This window comes from Narcine bancroftii, chromosome 2, assembly GCF_036971445.1.
Source record: "Narcine bancroftii isolate sNarBan1 chromosome 2, sNarBan1.hap1, whole genome shotgun sequence".
Classification (NCBI taxonomy): Eukaryota; Metazoa; Chordata; class Chondrichthyes; order Torpediniformes; family Narcinidae; genus Narcine; species Narcine bancroftii.
Genome location: NC_091470.1, coordinates 56,330,747 through 56,356,667, shown reverse-complemented (window position 1 = coordinate 56,356,667; position 25,921 = coordinate 56,330,747). Strand labels below are relative to the sequence as shown.

Here is a 25,921-nt window from a genome sequence, read left to right as displayed (position 1 = left end):
AAGGGGGGGGGGGCGACAATCGGGGAAGTGAGGTTGCTGCTGCAGGAGGGTGCCATGATCAGGGTAAGAGAGGTCGCTGCCATGGGGGGAGAGAGGTTGCTGTTGAGGTGGGGAAAGAGGTTGCTGACATGGGAGGGAGAGAGGTCATTGCCACAGGGTGGGTAGGGTGGGGGCCGCGAACTGCTGCTGCTGCGATCGCCACTCAGGTTTTCAGTGATGGCTCAACGTTTGCGGCAACAGGAAGTTGCTGTGGGGGTGCTGTGCGATTGATGGGGTGGTTGTTGATGGACGGTGTGACTGATGGGGGATGGTGACTGACTGGGGAGGGTGGTGATTGACAGTGATTGGTGACTAATGAGGGGGGCATCTAACCGGGGTGGAAACTGACAGCTGGCGAGGGTGCGAGGGAGACTGACTACTGATGGTTCCAGTGAGTGTGTGATGCGTCATTTACTGCGTCATCTCGGGGATGGGATCCCCCCTTAAATCTCCAGGTTGGCAATTTAATGGGTCCATCCCCCGCAATTTAAATGGTGCTTCCAGCACCTTTGTCCCAGTAATCACACCCAGGTCCCAGGATGGCTACACAAATGCTGCAGTTTAAAAGAGGCTATTGTTTACACCTTATCCTTGCAGTCACCCTGTTTTTACCTCATTAGAGACCTCCCCCTTCCCATCCTCTCTGCTGCTTATCAAGCTTTTTTTCGTCTGCTTCCCAGTTCTGACAAAGGATCTTCAACTTGAAAAGTTTGAAATATTACTCCTATTTCTCTTTGCACTTATGTGGCCTGACCTGCTGAGTATTTTCAGCAAGTTCTGTTTTCATTTTGGTAAATATCTTGACTTCTCGGAATCAAGCTGCATCCACACTTTATGAGTCAAGTAATTCAACCAGTCACGATACTTTGCACAATTTTTGCAGCTCATCTTCCATCTATCTTTGTGTCATCATCAAACTCTGATATATTACAACTTGTCCCCTCATCCAGTCACTGATGTACATTGCAAATAGCTATGACCCACACATTGAACCTTGCAACACTTCACTTGTTACCAACGGTCATTCTGAAATTATCTTTTTATTTCTATTCTGTTTCCTGTCCATTAACCAAGCTTCAATCCATCCTAATATATTACCCACAAACCCTTGAATCTCCTCAACTTTCTCTGTGGATTTGTTTAATGACTTCTGATAATCCATACACTGGTCTGTCTTATCCAAACTACTAACTACTTCTCCAGAACACAAATAGATTTTTCAAACGCAATTTTCCTTTCTTACAATCTTATTAATTCTGAATAATTATATTGCAACTTTCGTCATGACCTAACACTGTCCGTAATCATGGATTCAGCATTCTCGCTAGTACTATCTGCTGAGCTGTTACCTTTCTCCTTCATTTAATGGACAATGAGATTCCATTTGATACTTCGCAATTCCCTGGTGTAATTTTTAAATCTTGTGAATTTTGGAAATTCCAAATAAATGTACTCATTAGTATTCTGAATACCTCTCTAATTTCCTGATATTTAAGCCAGTTGGTCCTGGAAACTTGTCAGTCTTCAGACCCATGAATATTTTCTGTATTCTTCTTGCAAATTTCAATGAATTTTAATTTCTCCATCTCATTACTTGTTGAATGTCTCTTCTTTTTCATTGTTTCCTGTTATTATTTCTCAAAAATCCTTTCATTTCCAGGATGTTGCCTCAGTTAGTAATGCTCTATTCCCATTTTCAAATTGTTGAACCTCATTATACGTTGATTTCAACAAATGTATGAATCCCAATCTTTAACTTGTCTCTTCAGATTTACAAATTTACCTTTACCCAAATTAATACTCCTCTTGGATTAGTATGCAGCCCAATCTAATGGTGGAATAATCCACATGGTAGTAAATAACTTATTTTTTATTAGTACTTCTCAAAATTTTAGTCTCTGTTGGTACCTTGTATAGCTCTACTGGCTGTCAGCTAACTTGGTACAGCACTTATGGTCCCTGAGACCAAACATTCATGTTAATGTTCCTGTACGCTAAAAAAAAAGATATCTCCAGGTTGAGTGCAGCACCCAAAGAGGGAGAGCTGGGAGCTATCATAAACCCAACAGATGATGAGAGAGATTGTAGGATCCATAAAGTCTGCCAACACATGTTGTAAATGGTGGCAATCCCCAACAATGCGGCTTGCATTCATGATGCTAATGTGTTGCCCTGACCACCATATCTCAGCTCTGAACAGCTGCATTTAGTGCTGTTGGTAGATCTTGTTTTATATATAGTGGCCATGATGACCCCTTTTCGTACTGATTCCTAGCAATTTTGTTCCAATGAGGGCTAAATAAGGTTTAAAAAAACACTGACAAAACAAAAATTACCATTTTTATCAAAGTCTCATCTGACCACATATAAATATTTAGAATATAACCCATGATTATAGTTGAAAAAAGAGCAAATTATATTTTTGGCAAGCTATTTTCTTTCTGCCTATCTTTATTTTGCTTCTTTCACACACTTCAATGGAAATGTATATTTTAGTATATAGAAAACATGGATGGTATTACAAAAGTTCCATTACATGAAAAATTATGGAAAAGAAATGAATACAGCTAACACATGGGAGGAAATATAGGGCCAATGAATCAGCAATTAACCAGTTCTTACCATGATAAAAAATCTAATTTGTACAATAAAATTTGGAATCCTCAAGTATAACCTTGTGATGAATGTCTTCCATGTATTGATACATGGTTTGGCTATGATATCAGCATTTATCCAACACACACGCCATTTAGCACCTCATTAAATGAGAAGTTTATCACTTAATTTTACATGGATCAAATGAAGCAGTGATAGATTAGTTTAAAATTACATTCTATATTATCATAATACTTATGTTTTAACCAACTTCAACCAGATAAATTCTTCCAAGCCTTCCATGATCTTCCAATTTTGAAGTTTTACTTTGTAAAATGATGCACCATCAATTATCACAAAAGACTGAGGATGTGAAACTGATCAGCTTTTATTGACTATAGACTGGAGTGGCCATCAACCTCATCGACTGATCATGGCAGGATGAATGGGGAGCATGCAAGGGATTATGGATAGAATCAGTCTCAGGAGTTGTGTCCAGCTGGCAGTAGCCAATCATAGCATAACAGTTGTTTACACATTCACTCTCCTTTTTAAAAAGAGTCTTGTGGGGTGAGAAGAAAAGAAAATGAAACAAACATCTACATACATTTTTACAGATCAAGTCTGTCAGAGGGGTCGCCTTTGCCACAGCGAACAATGTGGTAATAGTTGGGGTGCAGGCGTGGCGCCCTGAGGAGCCTGTAGGTTTGGTCTGTCCTCACCAGTTACAGTTCTCCGAAGGGAAGGGATAGGTGAAGGGAGGAGAGAGTGCGGTGCTGGTGCATCATGGATGACAACAGTTGCTGGGGGTGGAGTGTGGTTGGCAGCAGGTTCATGGACCTCCAAGGTAGCAGTGGGGGAAGAGTATCTGTGGGTCAATAGCAGGCGGAGGGGTGCCCGATGGTGAAAAATCCTGGATCAAGACCATGAACTTGCACCCATCAGGGAAGGCCATGTAGGTGTACTAGGGGTTTGTGTGGAAGAGGGGGACCAGTGGATCAGTCTTAGATTGCCTGACGTGCTTCTGAAGCAAGTCCAGCTTTGGGAGGTCAGCCAGGTAGGCAGCGTAGTCCCTGATGCAGAATTCCTAGGGAAGGCAAACATACGTTCATAAGATGTATTGTTAGTGGCTATACATAAGATCAACCGTATGGAATGGAGCGCGTCTGGGAGGACCTCGCCATTGGAAAATGGGGATGCCCCATGACTTCAGTGCCAGGAGGATGGTTTTTTAGACTGTGGCATTCTCCCTGCTCATTCCCTGTGGGATTATAGCTGGTGGTTCTGCTCATAGAGATACCCCTGGCCAGCAGGTACTTCCGCAGATAGTCGCTCATGAATGAGGTCCCCCAATTGCTGTGGATGAAGCAGGGGTACCTAAAGAGTGTGAAGACATTGCAGAGGGCCTTGATGACTGTAGCCGTGGTCATGTCCAGACAGGGGATGGCAAAGGAGAAGCGTGAGTATTTGTCGACGATGGTGAGGAAGCACACATTCCGGTTTGAGGTAGGGAGCGGCCCCTTGAAATTGATGCTCAGGTACTTGAAAAAGGGTGAGTAGTTTTGATCAGGTGTGCCTTATCCAGATGGTAGAAGTGCTGTTTGCACTTGGCACAGATCTGGCAGTTTTAGTAATTGTTCTGATTTCCTCAATGGAATATGGTAGATTCCGTGCTTTAATGAATTTGCAAGAACTTTGTTACTCTAGGGTGGCAGAGGTTGTTATGGAGGATCTGCAATTTGTTCATTTGGATACTGACACAAGTCCTGTATGACGGGGTGTCCAAAGGCTCATTAAGTATGCAAGGGCAAACTTCGATTCTCCACCTGAGGATTTTATCATTCTTGATTTTGTCCCTCTGCTTATTATTAAACATGAAGGTGACTGCCTGCTGGTCCACGAGGAGGTCATGCCTCCAGTAGTGTGCTGCCTCCATGATGGCCTGGACTCCTTTTCGACTGAGGAGTGGCAAATTTCAGGGCCTTGGAGGGTGCGTGAGAAAAAGATGACGGGTCTGCCTGCTTGGTTGAGTGTGGCAGCCAGGGCAAAGTCAGTTGCATCGCTCTCCACCTGGAACAGTGTATCACCACCTTGGTGATGTTATTCTTGATACTGCCAAATGCTATGCAGGCTTCAGCCAACAGGGGAAAAGAGGTGGCTTTGAACAATGGGTGAGCCTTGTTTACATAGTTAGGGACCCATTGAGCATGGTACGAGAATAAACCCAGGAATCTCGTCAAGGCTCTGAGGGTGAGAGGGAGGGGCAGCTCCAGTAGAGTGTGCATGTGATCAGGGTCGGGGCCATTGATGCCGTTTTCAACCATGCAGGCAAAAATGGCTAGTTGGGTTGTTCAGAACACACATTTCTCCTTGTTATGTGGAGTTCAGGAGCTTCGCAGCCCAGAGGATTTTTTGGAGGTTGGCATCCTGGTCCTGCAGGTCGTGGCCACAGATGGTCACATTATCAAGGTATGGAAAAGTGGCCTGCAATTTATAGTGGTCCACCAAGCGGTCCATCTCCTGCTGGAAAACAGAGACCCCATTGGTGATACCGAAAGGCACCTGGAGGAAGTGGTAGAGATGACCATCTGCCTTGAATGCAGTATAATGGAGGTCCTCCGGGCAGATTGGGAGCTGGTGATAGGCTGACTTCAGGTCAATCATAGAGAATACCTGATATTGCTCAATCTGGTTAACCGTATCAAATATGCAGGAAGAGGGTATGCATCGAGCTGCATGTACCGATTGATGGTCTGGCTATAATCTATGACCATTCTGTTCTTTTCCTGATTCTTTACAATGACTACCTTGGCCCTCCAGGGACCATTGCTGGCCTTGATAATGCCTTTGCCCAACAAACGCTGAACCTTCGACTTGATGAATGCTTTGTCTGCGGCACAGTATCGCCTGCTCCTGGTGGCCACTGGTTTGCAGTCAGGAGTGAGGTTTGCAAACAGCAATGGAGGGGTGGCCTTGAGGCCAATCACAACCATGGTGGTTGAGGTCAGGTCGCTAGAGTGTGATGATGCCTGCATGGCGTGGCGGCAGCTGAGTAGTTGTCTGAGCTTTGGAGGGCCACCTCCAGCATCTCTGTTAATTCAACCATCCCTTGCAGGTTGAGTAATCTTCTGGTCTAGGTGTCTTTGCCTTGTGTATCCAGACTAGATGCTGGCTACATAGGTGTCCCGGATTAGGTCCTCTGCATTCTTGGCAGCCGACACAGCTTTACAGTTGCAGGCCCTGCAGAGGGCCCGGAGGGCCCATAGGTACTCGGCACTCGACTCTCTGGGTCACTGCTTCCTGGTGGCTAGGAGGTGCCTTGCGTAGACCTTGTTCACCCTTCTGTGATACTGGACTTTCATTCTACCCTCCACATATGATTTAGCGTCATTGATCATTGGGAAGGCCAGGGGTCCAACTTATGAGAAGAGAAGTTTCTGTCTGTCTTCATTCATGTTAACAATGTTCACAGTCGCAGTCAGGAAGTCCTCAAAGCAGCAAAGCCAGAGTTCAAAAGTGTTAAGTCGACAGATGATCGAGAGTCTATATTGAGTCTTTCGGATTTCAGGTATTGCTCCATTTTTCTTGAAAAATATAATCAATAAAATTGATGAATTATCAATTACCACAGGTGTGAAACTGATAGGATTTTATTGACTATAGACTGGAGCGACCATCAACCTCATCGACTGATCATAGCATGATGAATGGGGAGTGTGCAAGAGGTTATGGGTAGGATCGGTCTTGGGAGGCGTGTCCAGCTGGGAGTAGCCAACCATAGTATAACTGTGGTTTACTACATATTGGAAATTTTTTGTTATGTGTTCTGTACTTACATTGATTCAATAGACCTTGTATTTATTAAGTGGTTGTTTCACTGGAAATACCATTAAAATGGCTTAAATTGAAAATTGGGAGAGTTCTCCTATAAACACAATTATACTTGATCTGGCCCAATGCCTATGTTCCCTCCTAAGTTGGTCTTGCTACCACGTTAACCTTCTGTCATTACACATATAATAACATCCTTGTGGCTGTTTGGGGTTGAATGACAATTTAAATCAGGAGTTGCAGAGGTAGCACCCAGTTAATACAAACAAAACCTAGTCTTCAATCTAGGATAAGGATAGCTGCTTCGTTGTGTCCAGGTTGTACCATCAGAGGTCTTAATAAACACTAGAAAGGCTCGTAAGTTTACACATTTCTTTACTCACATTCAGCCACCGCGCATGCACCACTCTCAAGTGGGATGTGGCTCTTATAACATAAAAATTCGATTCCTTCTTTGTTATCTTTGCTTACTGAATTTGGTATGTTTTCAGGATATAAAGTGAATTTAAATTAAAGTGAACTTTTTCCTATTTGTAATCAATTACCTTTTAAAGTTATTAAAAATCCATTTACATATCTGAATATAAAAATTACAAAAATCTTTAAGAATTTATACAAATATAATTATCTCCCTTTGATTGATTATGTGAAACAAATGTTATCAAAATGGTCACCACTGATGTCATCATTAGTAGGTCAAATTATTGCAATTAAAATGATAATTTTACCAAAGTTTTTATATACATTTCAATCTATCCCAACTTTCATCCTTAAAATATTCTTTGACAAATTAGATTCTAAAATATCATATATATGAAATAATAAAAGTCCTAGGTTAGCTAAACCATTAATGCAGAAAATGAAAAAAAGATTATGGTGTGGCATTACCAAATTTCAGGTTTTATTAATGGGCAATTAATATACGATACATTATGTTTTGGACTTACAATTCTGAGATGCATGATTGCCCTTTATGTGTGGATTCAGTTAGAGGATACTCTTTAACTCTATTTGGTACTTCTCTCCACTTTGCATTGTCTACAAGTATATAAACAAGATTTTAATCCAATTCTCAGACATATATTAAGGATTTAGTTTCAATTTCATACTTTTATTTAATTCTTTTCTGTCCAGTAAAATTTATTCTAATTTTTTAAGACATCATCTGACCAAGCTTTTGTCCAATGGAAAAATAAAAGAATAATAACCTTTCTTGATATGTTTGAAGGAAATTGCTTAATGTCATTTGATCAATTAATTCCTTTTGCCTAAGACACGGCTTTTCAGATATTTTCAAATTAGGAGTTTTCTACACTCTTTTAACCATATAACCATTTACAGAGCAGAAACAGGCCATGTTGGCCTTTCGAGTCCACACCGGTTCACTCAAACAACTCCACTAGCTCAAACCTCCCATGGAGAAAATATTTGTTCAGTAAATTTACACAATCTTAGATGACATCCTAGAATGCTACAGCACAGAAAACAGAGCATTCGGCTCTTCTAGTCTGTGCTGACCACTATTTCACTAGTCCCATTCTGCCAAATTTTCCATTTGCCTTTTCAACTAATTTGATTGATACTTTTTTTCAATTAAATCCTTCCCAAAAAGGACTGATAGCCAATATTTCTAACATCTTACTTAATTTATGTCCTATGTCCAATTATAAAATTAAAGGTGCTTAGGAGCTGGAATTTGAGCAGCTACTTTCTGATGATTTATGGGAAAGAATTTTTTTGACTTCTTCTATTTGTGCCCATCACTCTTTCATTCAGTTCAAGGTAGTGCATGTCTCAGGACCATATTTTTTCCTAATTTAAGTCCTATTTGTGATAGGTCCGAAGAGGCCACTTTGACTCGTATGCTTTGGTCCTGCACTAAGTTAGATAATTTTTGGTGATGTGTTTTTGAAACTTTGGCTAAAATGTTGGACTTCAATTTACTCACAGCTATTTTTGGGATGATGGTTTTGGGATCTGGCTTTGGATCTGTTTCAGCTCAAAGGAGAGTGGCCTTTTCAAGGTTGATAGCAAGGAGAGCCATATTACACAAATGGAAAGATTGCAATCTGCCTACTTTACTTCAATGGCTTTCCTCTATTATGTCATCCTTAGATTTAGAAAAAAATTAGAAGCAGACATTTGATATCATCTTTGATTTTAAAATAAACCTGTATGACTCAAGCTAATAAACAAAATTGAACCACTTCCAGTCTGTTTTGTTTTCTCCATGTGTGTTGTGTTTACTCAGGAAGAATCTCTCTACTTACTTTGAAGTTACTCTCAGAATGGATTGACCAGTTGTTTTCATTTTTGTGGTTTTTTTTCCTTTTTTATCTTTTATTTCATCGGAGTTAGATAGCTTTTTTGTTCTATGCATTAATTTTTTTATCTCGATACAATGTAACTATCAATATATTGAAACATTGAAGTAATTTGAAAGTACTTTGTTATATTCAAAGGCAATGTATATTACTTTTTCATATTTTCTGTATATTATTCTATGTTTTTTTTGTGGAAAATTAATAAAAAGATTTTTAAAAAAGAGAAAAAGATTGAAAACTTGGTTGAATGGTGCACTAACAACAACCTTGCACTCAAAATCACCAAAACCAAGGACCTGATTGTGGACTTTAGGAAGGGAAAGCACAGATGTATTTTCCATCAGCAGTAATTAGATGGAAACTGAAGACAGGTGTTTATTGTTCAATTTTTCTGCATTGAGATTGTTACTGAGTTCCATGTTTTGCATTTACTCTCTCTTGTTCTCTATGGTCAGCAATGTTTGCTGATGTTTGGCCTAGTTACTGATCCAGGCTGAACTCTCACATAATAAAAAACAGACTTTCCTAAAGAACTCTAAAACTGAAATTCAGTGTGTTGACGATACCCAATATTATTTAATATTTTGGAAAAAAGCACGCTTTTTGAGAAAAGCAACTTTAAAAATGATCAGCAGCAATTGTTCCACAATTTTTGCCAAAAATATCAATTTCAAATTTGCAGTTAAATCATACAAAATCACCAATTTCCCAAAATGATCATTCTCTCTGAAATGTGGTCTTGTAACTTGAATAGATTCATTCACATTTCTGACATTTCTCAAGGCCAATGTGGAATTCGAGCATTTCTCTCCAATATCAATTCCAAGATAAAGAAAAGACCATCAAACAGAGATTAAATAAACAAAATTCCACGGTTTCACAATTGGACATCTTCACAGATAATCGAAAGAATAAAGGAAATGAAAGGATGGATGGCTGGGACCTGACACAACTCAAATATTCATGCACTGTTCAAAATTCATATTTATTTTCAGAGTACATAAGTGACATCTTGTGTCTTTTTCCTGTGAGCCAAGTAGAACTTCTATTTATCAGTAGTGCAAAAAATTTTACTCAACAAAAGATGCATATACTGAAGAGAGTAATGTTAATAAAAAAGGAAATGCAACAAACTGCAATACAGAAAATAAATATTCCAAACAAAAGTGCAAAGTAAGAGTCTTTAAATGAGTCTCTGAGTTTGATGTTTAGGAGTCTGATTGTGGAGGGGTATCAACTGTTCATGAACCTGGTGGTATGAGCCTTGTGGCATCTGTACCTTTCTCTTGATGGCAGCAGGGAGCACAGAGGTTGTAGTGGGTGGTGTTGATCCTTGATGATTGCTGCTGCTCTCCGATGGCAGTGTTCCATGAAGATTTTCACGATGGTGGTGAGAGTTTTCCTGTGATTTACTGGGCTGTGTCCACTACCTTTTTCAGTGCTTTCCACTCAGAGGTGTTGATGCCCCCATACCAGACCATGGTCCAGCCAGTTAGCATCCTTTCCACTGCATTTCTGTAGAAGTTTGCCAAGGTTTTCGATGTCATACCAAACCTCGGTAACACCTAAGAGAGTAGAGGGACTGATATGCTTTCTTCACATTTATGTGCTGAGTCCAGAAAATTTCTTCTGAAATAGTGACTCAAAGGAATTTAAATTTGCTCACCCTTTCCACCTCTGATCCCCCTATGTATACAAGGCAATATGAACATAGATGCATGGGATGTGATGTCAACTGATCATGAAAGATGTGCTAAAATTTAACTGTACTTATATTCATTGCAAATTATAATTAAGACTGATTATGATGATAGTTTTTTAGTGGGATCAATCTGCATAAAATGTTAACAGGCTTAATAATCCGATTAAGAGAAAAAGAGTTGAAGGTTGATGTTGCTTTTTTGCAAGAAATACATTTGTCTGAGAAGGAACATCAGAAATTGAGAGATTGGGTTGATCAAGTTATAGCTTCTTTAATTTGAAAGCAAGAGGTGCAGCTATTTTGATTAATAAAAAGTTATCTTTTAAATTGGAATCAGTTATTGAGTCAATTGATAGACTTTTAGTTGTTAATTGTAAAAAAAAATTCTGAATCTTGGACTTTAATGAATATTTATGCTCCTCATATAGAAGATAAGAATTTATGTTCGATTCCTTTCTTAATTTAAATCAAGTATTTGAAAAAAATTATGGTAAGAATTGATTTTAATTGTTGTTTGGACCCATTACTAGATAAATCTCCAAAAGCAGTAGTTAGGACTAAAATGGCTAAACAGTTGATAACATTAATGAAAGATATGAATTTAGTAGATATATGGAGGAGATTAAATCCCAAAGAGAAAGATTTTTCATTTTATTCATTTTGACATGATTCTTATTCTAGAATAGATTTATTTTGGTATTAGCACAATTGCAAGGTCGTGTATTGAAGGCTGAATTTTGTCTGATCATTCATTGTTATTAATAACATGTACAGGTTTAGAGAGAATTGATAATACATATCGATGGAGATTTAATTCTTTGTTTTGAAAAATGTAGAATTTTGTAATTTTGTAGTTTGGAAATAAATATTGGCTCAATTAACAATAAATTTGTTTTATGGGATGCTTTAAAAACATATTTGAGGGGACAAATTATTAGTTTTACTGCTAAAATTAAGAAACAATATGTAGATGATGTAACTAAATTGGAGAAGGAGTCAGAGATTAGAAGAAAATTTACAGCAGAATTTAAGAAAATACATTTAACTAATATGAAATTATTATATAATTCATTACAAACTTATAAGTTTGAGAAGTTATTACAGAGAACTAGGCAAAGGTATTATGAATTAGGGGAAAGATCATAAAGTTTTAGCTTGGCAGTTAAAAACAGAACAAGTCTCAAGAACAATAAATGCTATTAGGGGTGATTCAATGATTACATATAAACCTCAGGAGATTAATGATGTGTTTAGAGAATTTTATGAAAAATTATATACATCCAAAGTAGTGGAAGATTAGATTAAAATCAAAAATTTTTAAAATCTGATTTGGATTCACCCTTTTAGAGTGGGATGGATGTTAAATACTTGGATGTTCCTTTTAGTGTTAAAGAAGTAATAGATGCACTCCTATCCATGCCAAATGGGAAGTCTCCAGGGGACAATAGTTTTACTTCTGAATTTTATAAAAAATTTCAAGACTTGTTAATTCCATGATTGATGTAAGTATTGAAACAGGCAACAGAGGTTCATTCTTTTCTGGACTCTTTTTCTCAAACAATTATTACAGTTATTCTTAAGAAAGATAGGGACCCATTGAAAGCTGGATCTTTTAGATCAATTTCATTATTGAATGTTGAGTATAAATTTGAAATGAAGGTTCTAGCTTATAGATTGGCTAAATACTTACCAGATTTAATTCATTTAGATCAGGCGGGTTTTATTAAATTGTATTCAGCAGATAATAATTTGAAGTTGATTTCTTTGATTAACACTTCTTAGGAGGGATCCAACCTACCAATGGTTATTTCATTGGATGCAGAAAAGGCCTTTGAAAGCGTGGAGTTTTTTTATTTAAAATTTTAGAGAAATTTAAATTTGGCTCAATTTTTATTGGTTGGATTAAGGCTTTATATCGAAGTCCTACTGCTAGAGTTGTGACAAATGGACAGTTACCTTTACCTTTTGCATTGACTAGATCGATTAGACAAGGCTGTCCTTTGTCACCAGCTCTATTTCCATTAGTTATTGAACCTTTGGCTCAGATGATTAGTAATATTAAAGGTATTAACGTGAAATATGATGAATTTAAAATTAATTTATTTGCAGATTATGTTTTGTATATTTAACAGAACCTCAGAATTCTTTGAAGTGTCTACATGACAGATTGGAACAATATGGTGAGATATCAGTTTGGGAAAAGACTGAGATTATGTCATTAGCCAAAATGGATTATTCTTCTTGTAAGCATATTGTGAGATTGATCAAATGGTCAGATCAGATTAAGTACTTAGGTGTTAAAGTAAATAGTAATTCTAGTCATTTATATGAATTTAATTATTTACTGTTAATGTCTTAAATTAAACATGATTTGAATTGATGGAAAGATTTACCGATTACATCAACAGGAAGAGTTAATTGTATTAAAATTAATATTTTTCCTCAAATTCATTATTTATTTCAATCTATTCCTTGTAAGATTCCTCAAAAAATTTTTAAGGATTTAAATGCTCTGGTGAGGAAATTTTTATGGAAGGTTAAAATGGTAAGGGTATCTTTACAAAAAAATAACTTGGAAATATGAATTAGGAGGTTTGCAACTGCCTAATTTTCAAAATTATTATAATGTGGCACAATTGAAATTTATCAATAGAATTTTTGAAATGGACAGACCTTTGATATGGGCTAATATTGAATTATCTCATATTGGTGAGAAGTGGATGGATCACTTTATTTATAGATTGGACCCTAATTTATTGAGCAGTTATAATTTACCTGTTTTGAAACATCTAATGGATTTATGGTATAAAAAAAATGAAGTTATAGGTACTCAAGGTAAGATTTCAGGCAAAACTCCTTTGTATCAAAATAAGCTTTTAATAATCAGCTTTTGAAGTTATGGGATTACATTTGTGAATGATTGTCATGAGGCAGGATATTTTATTTCTTTTCAAAAAATGAAAGAGAAATATGATATCTTCAAATATTCTTTTTTCTTATTATCAAATTAAAGCTTTATTGCTGGATAATTTTGGACATTCTTTACAGTTACCTAGATAGTCTAAGTTTGAAATTTTACTTACTGAGGGTGTTAAGAAGGGATTTATTATGGAGATGTATGCTTTATTACAGAATAAAATTCTTAAAGTAAAACAGTGACCATTCTTTTTCTCCCCCTGATGCTGCACAACTTGCTGAAATCCTCTAACAAGGATTTTTTCTTGTAGCTGATACTGGCCTAGGGTTCCTGTAGAAATAATAGAACTTCTTTTTGTGAATTGATATGAAGCTAAACTTACAAGTAGGAGGAATAACTCATTTCTTAATTTGCGATTGGATGAAATTGCATCAGGTGGTTCTCTCTGAGCTCAGCTGCTTTTACTTATTCAACAAAATGGTAAAGATAGTTAAAGAAAATTTATGCATGTTCAAAATATACAAAATAATTATTGATACCTACTTTTATGATTCAAATATAAGACTGACAGCTAAGTATTATAACTAAATTTAATCTAGTCATGTTTTGAAATTGCACTATTCAAAATTAGTAGTTCTTGCTTTTGTATATCAAAGTCATTCACTTATTTTTTTCAAAATAGATAATATGTTGATGAAAATAGCACTGGAGCAAATTTCCTATAAATGTTTAAATCTGCATGAAGCTTTATACTGTATTACAAAGTACAATTACACCCTTATTTGTAATTGGAACATGCCATAGAAATACAACATGAAACTATATGTATTTCTCTTGTTCTATTCATGAAAGTTGATTTTAAATTATATTCAAGTTTCAATGTTTAAATTACTCAAATGCTATTAACTCATTTTCATTGAATAAAGATTTTAAACTGTAAAGTAACAATACATATCCAGTTTTTAAATAAATAGTATGCACATAGAATTTTGGATTAGTTATAAAAATGATTTAACAGATTAAGTTATCTCTCACTTTATTCATGACCAAAAGGTCTGTCATAATGGCCATACAATGATTGTAAATCTAATATAATGGCAAATCTAATACTTGCTTAGGTATGTTGAACATCTATCGTGATGGATTTTTATTAGATTAGATTTTATTGTCTGCATGCTGATAAAGGAAACATTAATGACTAGCTTTGTTTGTTATTACGTGATAAAAGTCACGACTGTTGGCTCAATCAATCAGTGTAATCAAATAAAACATTATTTTCTTTCAAAACATTCATGCTGACCTTGCATTCTATAGGAATCGAATAATAAATAATGTAACCACTGTGGCAACTTTAACAAGCTTTTATGTTTCAACAACAATATTCTGTTATAATGAAATTTGCTAATAAATATAGATGACATTTTGTGATAGTTATTAGTGCAAACCAGATTTAAAATATCCATATGTTTTTGGTTATTAGAAATGTTCAAAAAAAAGTTGTTAGATCAGGTAATTACTATTGCAAAACACATTAAAAAAAACAATATAATTGGAACATTAGTTTGACAGAAATCATAATCTGTCATCAATATATCTGTTTGTGGAAAAATGGAGTTAAACTGCAATAACCTGATGGATTGTCACCTTCCTTTCAAATTACTTCTCCTTTTACAGATTCACGCCATTAATTTTTCATGATGTGCTTTATTTTCAGGTATTTTACCATCAACAAAGAACAATGACAAATCACATTTAATCTGAAACATTCATTTAGCAACATTTCCAAACCAAAGGTTGATAAACAGAAAAAATCTTGAGAGGCAAGTGAATTCAAAGCATAGTTCTCCATTTTCCATTTCTTATCATTGAAGACAATTGAATCTTTAGATTTCCACCATGTCAATACATTCAGTCAACCTGGATGTGAGAGAACTTTGAAAACCTGCACTCCTCCATTGGACTCAATAGCCCCTTTCACATTCTTTCTTTGGCTTGGCTTCGCGGACGAAGATTTATGGAGGGGTAAATGTCCACGTCAGCTGCAGGCTCGTTTGTGGCTGACAAGTCCGATGCGGGACAGGCAGACACGGTTGCAGCGGTTGCAGGGGAAAATTTGTTGGTTGGGGTTGGGTGTTGGGTTTTTCCTCCTTTGTCTTTTGTCAGTGAGGTGGGCTCTGCGGTCTTCTTCAAAGGAGGTTGCTGCCCGCCGAACTGTGAGGTGCCAAGATGCACGGTTTGAGGCGATATCAGCCCACTGGCGGTGGTCAATGTGGCAGGCACCAAGAGATTTCTTTAGGCAGTCCTTGTACCTCTTCTTTGGTGCACCTCTGACACGATGGCCAGTGGAGAACTCGCCATATAACACAATATTGGGAAGGCGATGGACCTCCATTCCGGAGACGTGACCTACCCAGCGCAGTTGGATCTTCAACAGCGTGGATTCGATGCTGTCGGCCTCTGCCATCTCGAGTACTTCGATGTTAGGGATGAAAGCGCTCCAATGAATGTTGAGGATGGAGCGGAGACAACGCTGGTGGAAGCGTTCTAGGAGCCGTAGGTGATGCCGGTAGAGGACCCATGATTCGGAGCCGAACAGGAGTGTGGGTATGACAACGGCTCTGTATACGCTTATCTTTACATCCTACTAAATTGGCCTGGGATAGAAATAGGGATTTGGCTTTTCACACTTGACCACTCCTAACTGGAACACTGAATGCTTTCACACTTGCAAAGAGCCATCCCCAGGGTTAAGACTCTTCTACCTTCTACCAGTGATGTCGTGATGCATCGAGCGATGGTGGGCCTGCCCTAAATTCTGATCAATGTATTATGATTTTATATTTGAACAAAATTAATCATGCCTAATTATAACATGATTAAGCTTAATGTAGTGCACAGTGTGAACCCTTCAGCCCCTGTTGTTGTGTCAACTTATATAAACCTTTATAAGGGACTGTGGGAAAGTGTTAGCAATAAATAGTAATAACGGACAATTTTTAAACAGGAGGGAAAGTTGGTAGCATTATCGCATACAATTTGTAAATACAGTGGGAAAAATAATTCCTTGTGGTAGAGAAAGGCCTGTATGCACGGCTGCATACATGGAGCATCAATGGAGGGGTTTGTCTGCTGCACGGCATTCTGGGAAGTCAGATCCACATTGTTTTTTCCCATGGTCTTTATAAATTGTGCGCTATAGCGCTACCAATTTTCCTTTGCTGTTTAAAAATTGTCAACTGTTGCTATTTATTTCCTCTCTCTCTCTCTCTCCCCTGCTATGACTTTCCCACAGCAAAGTTTATACCTTCATTTTAATCTTTTCTTTCTTTACGTTCTTGCACTCATGCAAAAACTTGGGTAATTTCAATCCCATAATGCAATTACCCATTTCATACTTGCTTGATTGCAATGCCGGCATCTGCAGACACCAGGGATTGTATTAGGGATCTAGGCCATCGATCCCTGGCATGAGATGACATCATCTGATGCCGACGTTGAGCTGATTTTGCTTTCACACTACACACTTTAAAGGCCAATTGGTGGTTAATTCCTGGGATCACTTGCAAGTACAAAAGGGGCTCATAAGAGGCCGCACAGCAGATTGTTGAATAGATAAGTCTCATACTTCCATACCTTCTACCCAGTTGTTTCAGGAAAAGTTGGCAGATCCACTTGGAAGATTCAATTCAATATAACTTTTATATAAATGTTCTTTAAATTCATCAAAAATATAATTTATTATTATTATTATGAAAATGTGCATGCAAACAATATTATCAACAATAAATAATAGTATGTTTTCAAAAAAAGAATTAGTCATGATTTGCAACCTGAATTATGTATAATGGAAAACTTATCTACTTTATTTAGTGCAAAGAGGAAATCTGCTTCATTCAACCTACAAGAACATAATAAGGTAATAAAATGTCTTAAAATTTTGGTGATGCTGAAACATTCATAAATAAATTGCACCATTAAAAACTAGTGATTGAAACTGTTTAAAAAAATGTAATTTACAGCTTATAAGGCTGTTCAGATACTTCGTCTCATTGAAGTTTTTACAAAAATATTGTTACATATACCAACTATATTGAGTTAGTTTAATTTCTATTTGGTTAAAAAAACCCACAGTATTTTATAATATTTTTAGTTGTTGAGCATAACTCAAGATAATTGTCAAAGTACACTCATGACATCACATACAGCCTCAAGATTCTTTTTCCTGCAGGCCAGGCAGAATTTATATTTATTGGTAACTGCAAACTATACTCAAGAAGAAAAAATATATACAAAAACAGAAATGTAAACAAACTGACTGTGTAAATGGAAAAATAAATATTCAGTAATAAATAAAGAGCAACGTAACCATTCTCAAATGACTCTCTGAATGTGTCTTTTATTGAGGAGTCTGATGATTGAGCAGTAGCAACTAATCCTGAACTTGGACATACAAATTCTGTGGCACCTGTACCTCTTTCCTGATGGCAACAATAAGAACAAAGCATGGCCTGGGTGGTGTGGATCTTTAGTGATTGCTGCTGCTCTTCAACTGCAGTGTTCTCTTGTAGATGTTTTTGTTGATGGGGAGAGTTTTGCTGCGGTGTACTGGCCTGTATCCACTACCTTTTGCAGAGCTTTCCACTCAGAGGAATTGGTGCCCCCGTACCAGACAGCACATTTTGATGCAGCCAGACAGCACATTTTCCACTACACAATACTGATTGCACAGTGAGGTATTGAGGCCCAGGTCTTGGAGTTTGCTGATGTTTTCAGGGTGTTGAACTGTCATCAATAAAGTGCATGTTGATGTATACATCTTTGCTGTCTAAATGTTCCAGGGTTTTGTGTAAAGTTAGTGAGATGGCACTTGCCATAGTCCTATTGATACAGTAAGCACATTGGAATGAATTCAAGTTGCTGCTCAGACAAGATCTGATATACTTCAACAGCAGTCTCTCAAAACATTTCATCGCCATAGAGAGTGATCTACGCTATCACTATCCAGTGATAGTTATTTAGGCAGATTACCAAACTCTTTTTGGGCACTAGTACAATTGAAATTTTCCTTTTAGAGTGAGATGTTGAAGATATTCATTAATTAACTAGCCAGTTGATTGGGACAGGTTTTCACTGCTTGGCCAGCTACGCTGTCCAGACCAGACGCTTTCCTTGGATTTACTCTCTTGAAGGCAGCCCACATGTCATCTCTGATGCTGACAGCAGAGTATCATCAGGGAACATGGTGGGGAGGGGGGGGGGGCACAGTGGTTCTTCCCAATTTCACCTTAGAAGGCACTGAGCTCATCTGGGAGTGAAATGTTGCTGTGTCTGACTGCATGGGATTTGGTTTTGAAGTTGGTCATTTCATTTAAGCCCTGCTAATGCTGTTGGGTATATTTTGTTGTTTCTATTCTTGTCCAGAATCTCCACTTCAGTCAGGAGATGACCTTCCATAGGTCATACTTGCGTCTTATATAGTGTTCCTGATTTCCAGTCCTAAATGCCTGTGATCTGGCTCTCAGAAGGTTCCGGATTTCATTGTTCATCGAGACCTTCCAGTTAGGTCTCGATGAATGATTTGGTGGGGACACACATGTTCACAACTGTTTTAATAAAGTCAGTAAAGGCCCTGGTGTAATCAATCAGGTCCTTAGCTGTGTTCTTGAACCCAGCCCCATTCACTGACACGAGACAATTTATGGTATCTATTTTCTGTCACTCTAGCTGTTCTTCAACATATAAATACTCTTGACTTTTTCAGTCATGCTACAAATTATAATTTTGGAAAGATGTCACATTACTTCATTTGTTCAGAGTGAAAGAAATTCAATATTAACAATGTGTGCAGAAAGAGACTTAGGTTTTAATTTCCAAATGGAAATTTCACATTTTCAGTATTAAATTATACTTATGATATTTCAGGTTTGCAGACAACTAAAAACAACAGCTTCCATTTAACTATCATTTTCAAGATGGTAAACTATCTCAAAGCACTTCACAAGACCATTATTCAAAGAGATGTTGAACAAAATCAGGGATATCACACCAGATGACTATAGGCTTAGACAAAGAAGTAGGTATTAAGGACTATCTCAGAGGAGGAAAGAGAGACAGAGAGTTCTATTGAGGGAATTAAACAACATTTCCAGAGAAAGAGAAGCAAAAGAGAGTCCCTTCATTGTCACTGAATGTCTGTGGATTTGTCTCCAATGCTCTTGCAGCCTCTGCAGCCACACAGACCCCTGTTCTATCCATTGGCAATCCAAGCTCCAGATCCAAACCTCAGAACAGGAAACCTTCAGTGCCTGAGGTGCACTCAGTACCCTTTTGAATCCCTGGTTCTCATGAAAAGTCTGTGTGGGTCCTTTGATCACAAGTTGCCTGCATCCTGTGTGGGTCCTCCATCCACTGAGTCCCTTGCTGGTCCACTGCCATGGTCATTGTCCTGTAGAGTCATCTCCTATGCCTCTCCTTTTCACTGAGGGTGGGAATCTTTCTCCCCCTTTCAGGTGCCCTGCACAGTTCACTGCTCCCCTGGAGTCTGAAACCCCTCAAGGTCTCTGCCAGTATAGATGCCACCATCTTAGGGAAAGGCCCCCGCATTTCCAAGATTTTGAATAAAAACACTGTTCGCTCCATTAATGGGCCACTTAAAGCCTGTATGGAGCCATTGGCATTAGGAATAGGTAGGTGGACATTGCAGAGAAGCAACACTTCCTGGGTCCGCACCATTGGCAGCACTGTGGAATTGCTGCAACCAGCAGTGTGCCTTTTTTTCTCTTTGGCCTTGGGAGCTCATGTTATAGCTGCTAATGGTGAAACAATTACATTCAGGAATTGTCAAGGATCTGAACAGGGATATCTAGATTGCTTGTGGCTTTGGCAGTGAAATATAGATATGCAACAATCATTCTCCAAATCAAGAATGAATATCTAGATAACTTGACAGCCTGCAGCACTCACATGAGGCATTCAATTAGCAGGATCAAGATTTGAATCTTAGTCTTAAATGACATTCTCATCCATGGACTTCCTGTAGCTGTCCAGTTTGATGCTTTGGGCAAGCTATCTGAGATAAAAAGAAGAGCATGTCACTATATCACTGCAGCAAATCTTCTTGTCTACTGAAAAAGGGTGGCATTTGTGGTACTAGTGGAACTTTCTGTCGATACCTAGCTGAGGTACAGATAAGTTGAATGGAAGATAATATTTAAACATTTCTATTTTATATATTATGCCATGCATAAAATAGGTCTATATTTTTTCTTAAGTATTTGATCTTTTATACATTGCTTAGAAATTGACATGGAAAATGCAAGAAAGAATGGATATTTGAGAAGTTGAGATTTTGTCTGTCAGATAGACTGTAGAATTTTTGGCATTTCCATATTTTGCTATATATCATGTTATAGATATAATGCACTGATATCTTACCTTTTCTTTTCCCAGTTGTTTTTGCAGTCTGTTCTGCCACTGGACAGTTTGCATTATTATGGCTTCCCACCTTCTCTCCAGGTTTACAATAACAAGTTGCATGGACTGACGATCAGCTTCCAAACAGCTAGCATCTGTGTCATCGAGGAGACGTTGGCATAAGTGCAGGACAGAAATTATGCCCCGCCGTCGTTGTTTAATTTCAGAGCACAGTGACTAAAAGCAAATGATTAAAATGAGTGACAATTATTATCTTGCATAATTCAAACCAATATTCTTAAAACAATTGGTATAATGTAATGAGAAAACTGAAAATAAAACATGGCAATTGCCATCCAATAAATCAGAGGGTGCCTATTTATAGGGCATGATGCAGGATTAATCAAATTCATAGATTCAGACTAATTTATATGAGAAAAAAATTAACTTGCCTTATAACTGAATAATATTTATGAAAAGTTTCTCCGCATAAAGGTGATTCTGTCATTATCTTTCTCAGGTGTAAAAGAACACCAGAACTTACTGCCTTTAATTAAACATTCCATATGAGAGAGAATAATCGATAGAAACTAAAGCAAATAGGCTTTATATTAATTCCAAATATACACTTTTGCTATCAACCATGAAATAATGACTTGTCTGTGCAGTGGGTTTATTTTTTAATTTGTGCAAATTATCACTCCATTGAACAGAATAATTTACATTCATGATAATAGAATAAAACGCTTAACTTTCTCAGATATCCAACCAATCACCTGCAATGTTGTTCTAATTAAAAAAATTCAGTATAAAATTCTCTTAATGCATTTCATTTAAAAATTTGAATGAATAATTTTAGTAAATTGTAACCTGGCTGTATAGTTATGCAAAGATCAGTGGTAATTCACATGAAGAGACAAAATATTCCCTGTGTACAGACTGTACTCGGGTGCCTGAGTTATGGAAAGTCCTACATAGGAACTAGCTCCAATTATTAAATTCAAAAGTCTGACTGACGTATATATTACATATACAAGGTTTGTTCTTATGAATGACAGAACTAAGCTTCCTCTCTCTCTCTTTATGCTTATAGTATTTACTCCTTCTTACCATTCATTATCATACTGTGGAGTATTTTAAAAATTATTTTATTGAGTGATTGTTTTTTGTGCATTTTCTGTATATTGGACAAAATTTATTTATGGACATCTGTATTAACAGATTTGTTATCCAAGGACAACCTGTACTTTTGTGTGCATACATTGTGATACTCTTGGACAGGAAAATTACATGAAGAACTGACTTTGTAACAAACAATGATACAGATGAGACCTCTCGGTCTGAACACAAACATGATTCTTCACACAGTTAGGTTGTGTTCTGCCTTCCAAATCAACGACTATCTCACTTGATGTATCTGTGCTGTGGGCAGTGGTCCTCAACTTTATTTTCCATCCTCAGAACACCTAAAGTACTCCCTTACTTATCACACACCACCTATAACAAGCCCAAAGGCCACTGGTTTGGGGAATGAACCTGGTGAGCTCAAACCCTTTCCTAGGCCAGGATTTCTGTTTTGATGTCAGTAGAAAATTGTTCTGCAAATACTCATTTTTTTGTGGTTAAATTCACAACCTTGTCTTAAATGTTATTTGTTTATTATATTCGTAATATTTCTTATTGCCATGTCAAACAAACCACAGACCATGGTCCTCAAACCACTGGTGGAGAAATACCTCCTCATATCATTGAGCTGGATCATATTGGACTCCACCCATGTTTCACATTAACCTCTTGGTAATGTGAGCAATCACATTTGTCTTTTAAGACCAAGTGACTGTCAACATCCTGCTGGCCTCATTGCTGATAATTTGTTCTTCTAGTCACAATTCTGTGATGATTTGGATTTGACATCACCGTGCCAGACTATTTTTCACCCTAGGCAAGGCCAACTAATTGCACCCCCCCCCCCACCCCCCCCCACCATTGCCAACTTCAACTTTTCAAAAACAGATGTTTCATTGAAAAAAAATGAAAAGGCCAAAAATCGAAACTGCTAAATTTATTTCAAATTGCAAGAATAAGTAATACATTAATTTTTGATTATCTTTCTCAAATACAAAAAATATTTTGGCACACAAATCATTTTGAACTAAAGGGCACTTGGTAGAGCACATACCTCTGCCATGGGCAAAACAACATTAAAACCTTTTACTTCACACATCTTTATGTCCATATAGCTTCCAGTGTCCATTTTTTCCACCAGAATGACACAGTATAAAAATGCCCCTTTGGCCCATCAAGTTTGCTCTGTCTTTCCCGTAACAATTTTTACAAATCTATGCTATTTCCTTTTTTTATTTTTCCACATTTCTATCATTTCACTCCTCCCAGATTCTATAACTCACTTACACACGACAGCAATGGCCAATAATCTACCTGCCCACATTTTTGCGATTTGAGAGGAAAATGAATAATCCAGAGGAGGTTCACATGGTCACAGGAAGAATCTGCAAACTGCATACAGACAGGGGCAGAGTTCAGGACAGAAGCCAGATCACTGGAGTTGTGAGGTAGTAGCTCTATTAATTGCACCACTGTGAGACAGCATTAACAAAAGCAATAATAAAGCTGATTACATGACTCATTAAGAACTGCCTGGAAAGGAGGAGGGGAGACAAAATGGCAGCGGTAGAAGTGGTAGTGGGGTTGGAGAGCTCCCCGTAGTAAAGTTCAAAAAGGAGAGGAAAATACATAGAAATTCCCCTCATAGAAATCGATAGGAGAGAGATAGGATCGTTCAGAAAGCTAAGAAAAGGCAAGGAAATGCGAAAGAAGTCAAAATCATTCAGAGATGAGAGTGAGAACTCATCTCATGGTTAAGGAGATCGAGGAGGGGCTTACCCAGAATAGTGGCGGCTGCGGTGTCGGAACTCAAACAAGGCCTCACCCCCACCCCGTCAGAAAGAGAACACACCAGAGGAGGTGAGTAAGAGGACAGCTGGAGAGGCTAGCCCAGGACAATGCCTGAAGAGGATTGAGATTGAGGCAGCAGGAGCGCTGCCGGGTGCGGGAAGCTTGGGGGCTCAAGACCAATGGAGTCGGGCCAGGAAGGCGAGAGTGGCAATGTCAGCACAACGGAAGCTCGGAGGCTTGAGATAAAGGAATCTGTGCCAAGAAGGAGAGGGCAGTGATATCAGCAGTGGAGAAAGGCGTGGAGACTTGTGGTCAAGGGAGCTGGGCCAAGGTGGAGATGGTGGTGATGTCAGTGGCAGAGGGAAGCCTGGAGGCTCGAGGTTGAGGGAATCGGGCCAAGATGGAAATGGCAGTGAAGTTGACAGTGGTGGAGGGAAGGACCCTACGGGCTGGGTGAAGAAGTATCAAAGAGAGCATAGACTTACCCCATAAGGCCACTCCAATCGGCGGGCATGAGGAGATTGGCTCCGAGGCGTCAGAGGGTGTTCGAGGTGGGACAGCCTGGAGTCAGAGAGCAAAGTGGAGGAGGATGAAGAAGAGGAAGAGGAAAGACAATATATGGAAGTGGAAGGCTGATAAAGGAGGCACAGGGCTTGATGCCTTTTGCCAGAGAAATATTGGAGGCCATTGGTCAAATAGAAAGGACTTTGAGGACACTGGTGGCAGAGCAACGGAAAGGTTATCGGAAACAGAGGAGAGAATTAAGAGGGTAGAGGAAAGATTGGATAAGGAGGAAAATGAAATGGTTGCATGGGAAAGAGATAGGGTGAAGATGTGGGAGAAGATAGGCATGTTAGAAAACATCTCAATAGGAGGAATACGATTAAGATTGTGGGGGTGAAGGAGGGTTTGGAGGGGAGAGGCATAGTGGAGTTTCTGGAAAATGTGGATCCCGGATATACTGGGGATGGAAAAAATTGGACATAATTTAGAAATAGAATGGGCCCACTGGTCTCTCACCCTGCACCTGGGGCCAAATCAACAGCCACGCCCTATCCTGGTAAGACTCCTGCGCTATCAATATAGAGAGAGGATTTTGCAGGTGATGGCATTGGAGGCAAAAGCAAGGGGAGGGGGTGTTCAGTGAAATATGAAGGGGGGAAGTCTTATTCTACCTGGACATAAGTGTGCCATTGTTGAAGCGCAGGAGGGAACTTGACCTGGTTTGAAAAAAGCCTGAAACAAAAAGGAATTGAGTTTACCCTCCTTGACCGGGCAATACTGAAAATAGTAAAGGGAAAGTAGGTTTTTTAAGGATCCAAAACAGGCATGGACTTTGTAAGATCCCTGGCACCACTTTGAGATTAAATGTAAATGTAAATAAAGGGGAAAAAAGGGATTCAGAAGAAGAATGGACTATAAATATTGAAAATGTGAGGACTATGTTTCTTTACATAGTGTTAATGTTTAAAGATGATTGTATATATTAAGTAAAGAAGGGATACGGGAAGCTCACAGAAAGGGAGGGAGGTAAAAGTGGAAGAAGGGTGCATTGGACACCTCAAAATAGAGGGGGTGCATAAATTGGCATCAATAGCTTCGTTATAGTTTTTGTTTAGAGCACGATTGCCAGTGATCTATGGTGGAGAATCAGGATAGAGGCTAAGTATCGGGGGGAAAGAAGGAGGAGGAAGGGCATAATGGAGTGGTCCGAGGGTAATGGATAAGTCAATTAAATTCATGAATTTTAATGTAAATGGGATAAATGGGAATTAGGAGAAAAAGAGTCCTGGTACACCTAAAAGCTCAAATATAATATGTTACAAACACATGAAACAGAAAAGTTGATTTTAAGATCTAATAGCAGTATTATGTGCTGCGGAGAGGGCCCACGAGGTCTTATCCTGGCAGATGAGGGCGGAAGAGGCCTCAAGAACAATTAATGTGATTCAAACAGGGGAAGGCAAGATCTCATATAAACCAAAAGAAATAAATGATACATTTGGAAGGTTTTATAAGGTATTGTATAAATTGGAATCAAGCGGTGATCCTACCAAAACAGACACTATCTTGCTTTCAAAGGACTTACCAAATTTGGATTAGGAAGAGTGAGAGGGACTGAGGGCCCCTTTCTCTAAAGAGGAGCTTTTTGCTGGCTGGCAAATCACTGGTGGAGGATGGTTT

General features: G+C 38.2%; 1 protein-coding gene across 7 annotated transcripts in view; it reads right to left on the bottom strand.

Moving 5' to 3' along the window:
- The window catches only part of akap6 (A kinase (PRKA) anchor protein 6), a 427,053-nt gene that overhangs the window by 28,219 nt on the left and 372,913 nt on the right, over positions 1–25,921 (bottom strand). For all 7 annotated transcript variants that reach the window (XR_011351260.1, XR_011351262.1, XM_069916733.1 and 4 more), the window contains one exon: positions 20,843–21,058. Coding sequence is in view for 5 of the 7 variants with exons in the window: in XM_069916733.1 (XP_069772834.1) it covers positions 20,843–21,058 (216 nt within the window). In the remaining 2 variants the exon portion in view is untranslated. The remainder of the gene's footprint in view (positions 1–20,842; positions 21,059–25,921) is intronic.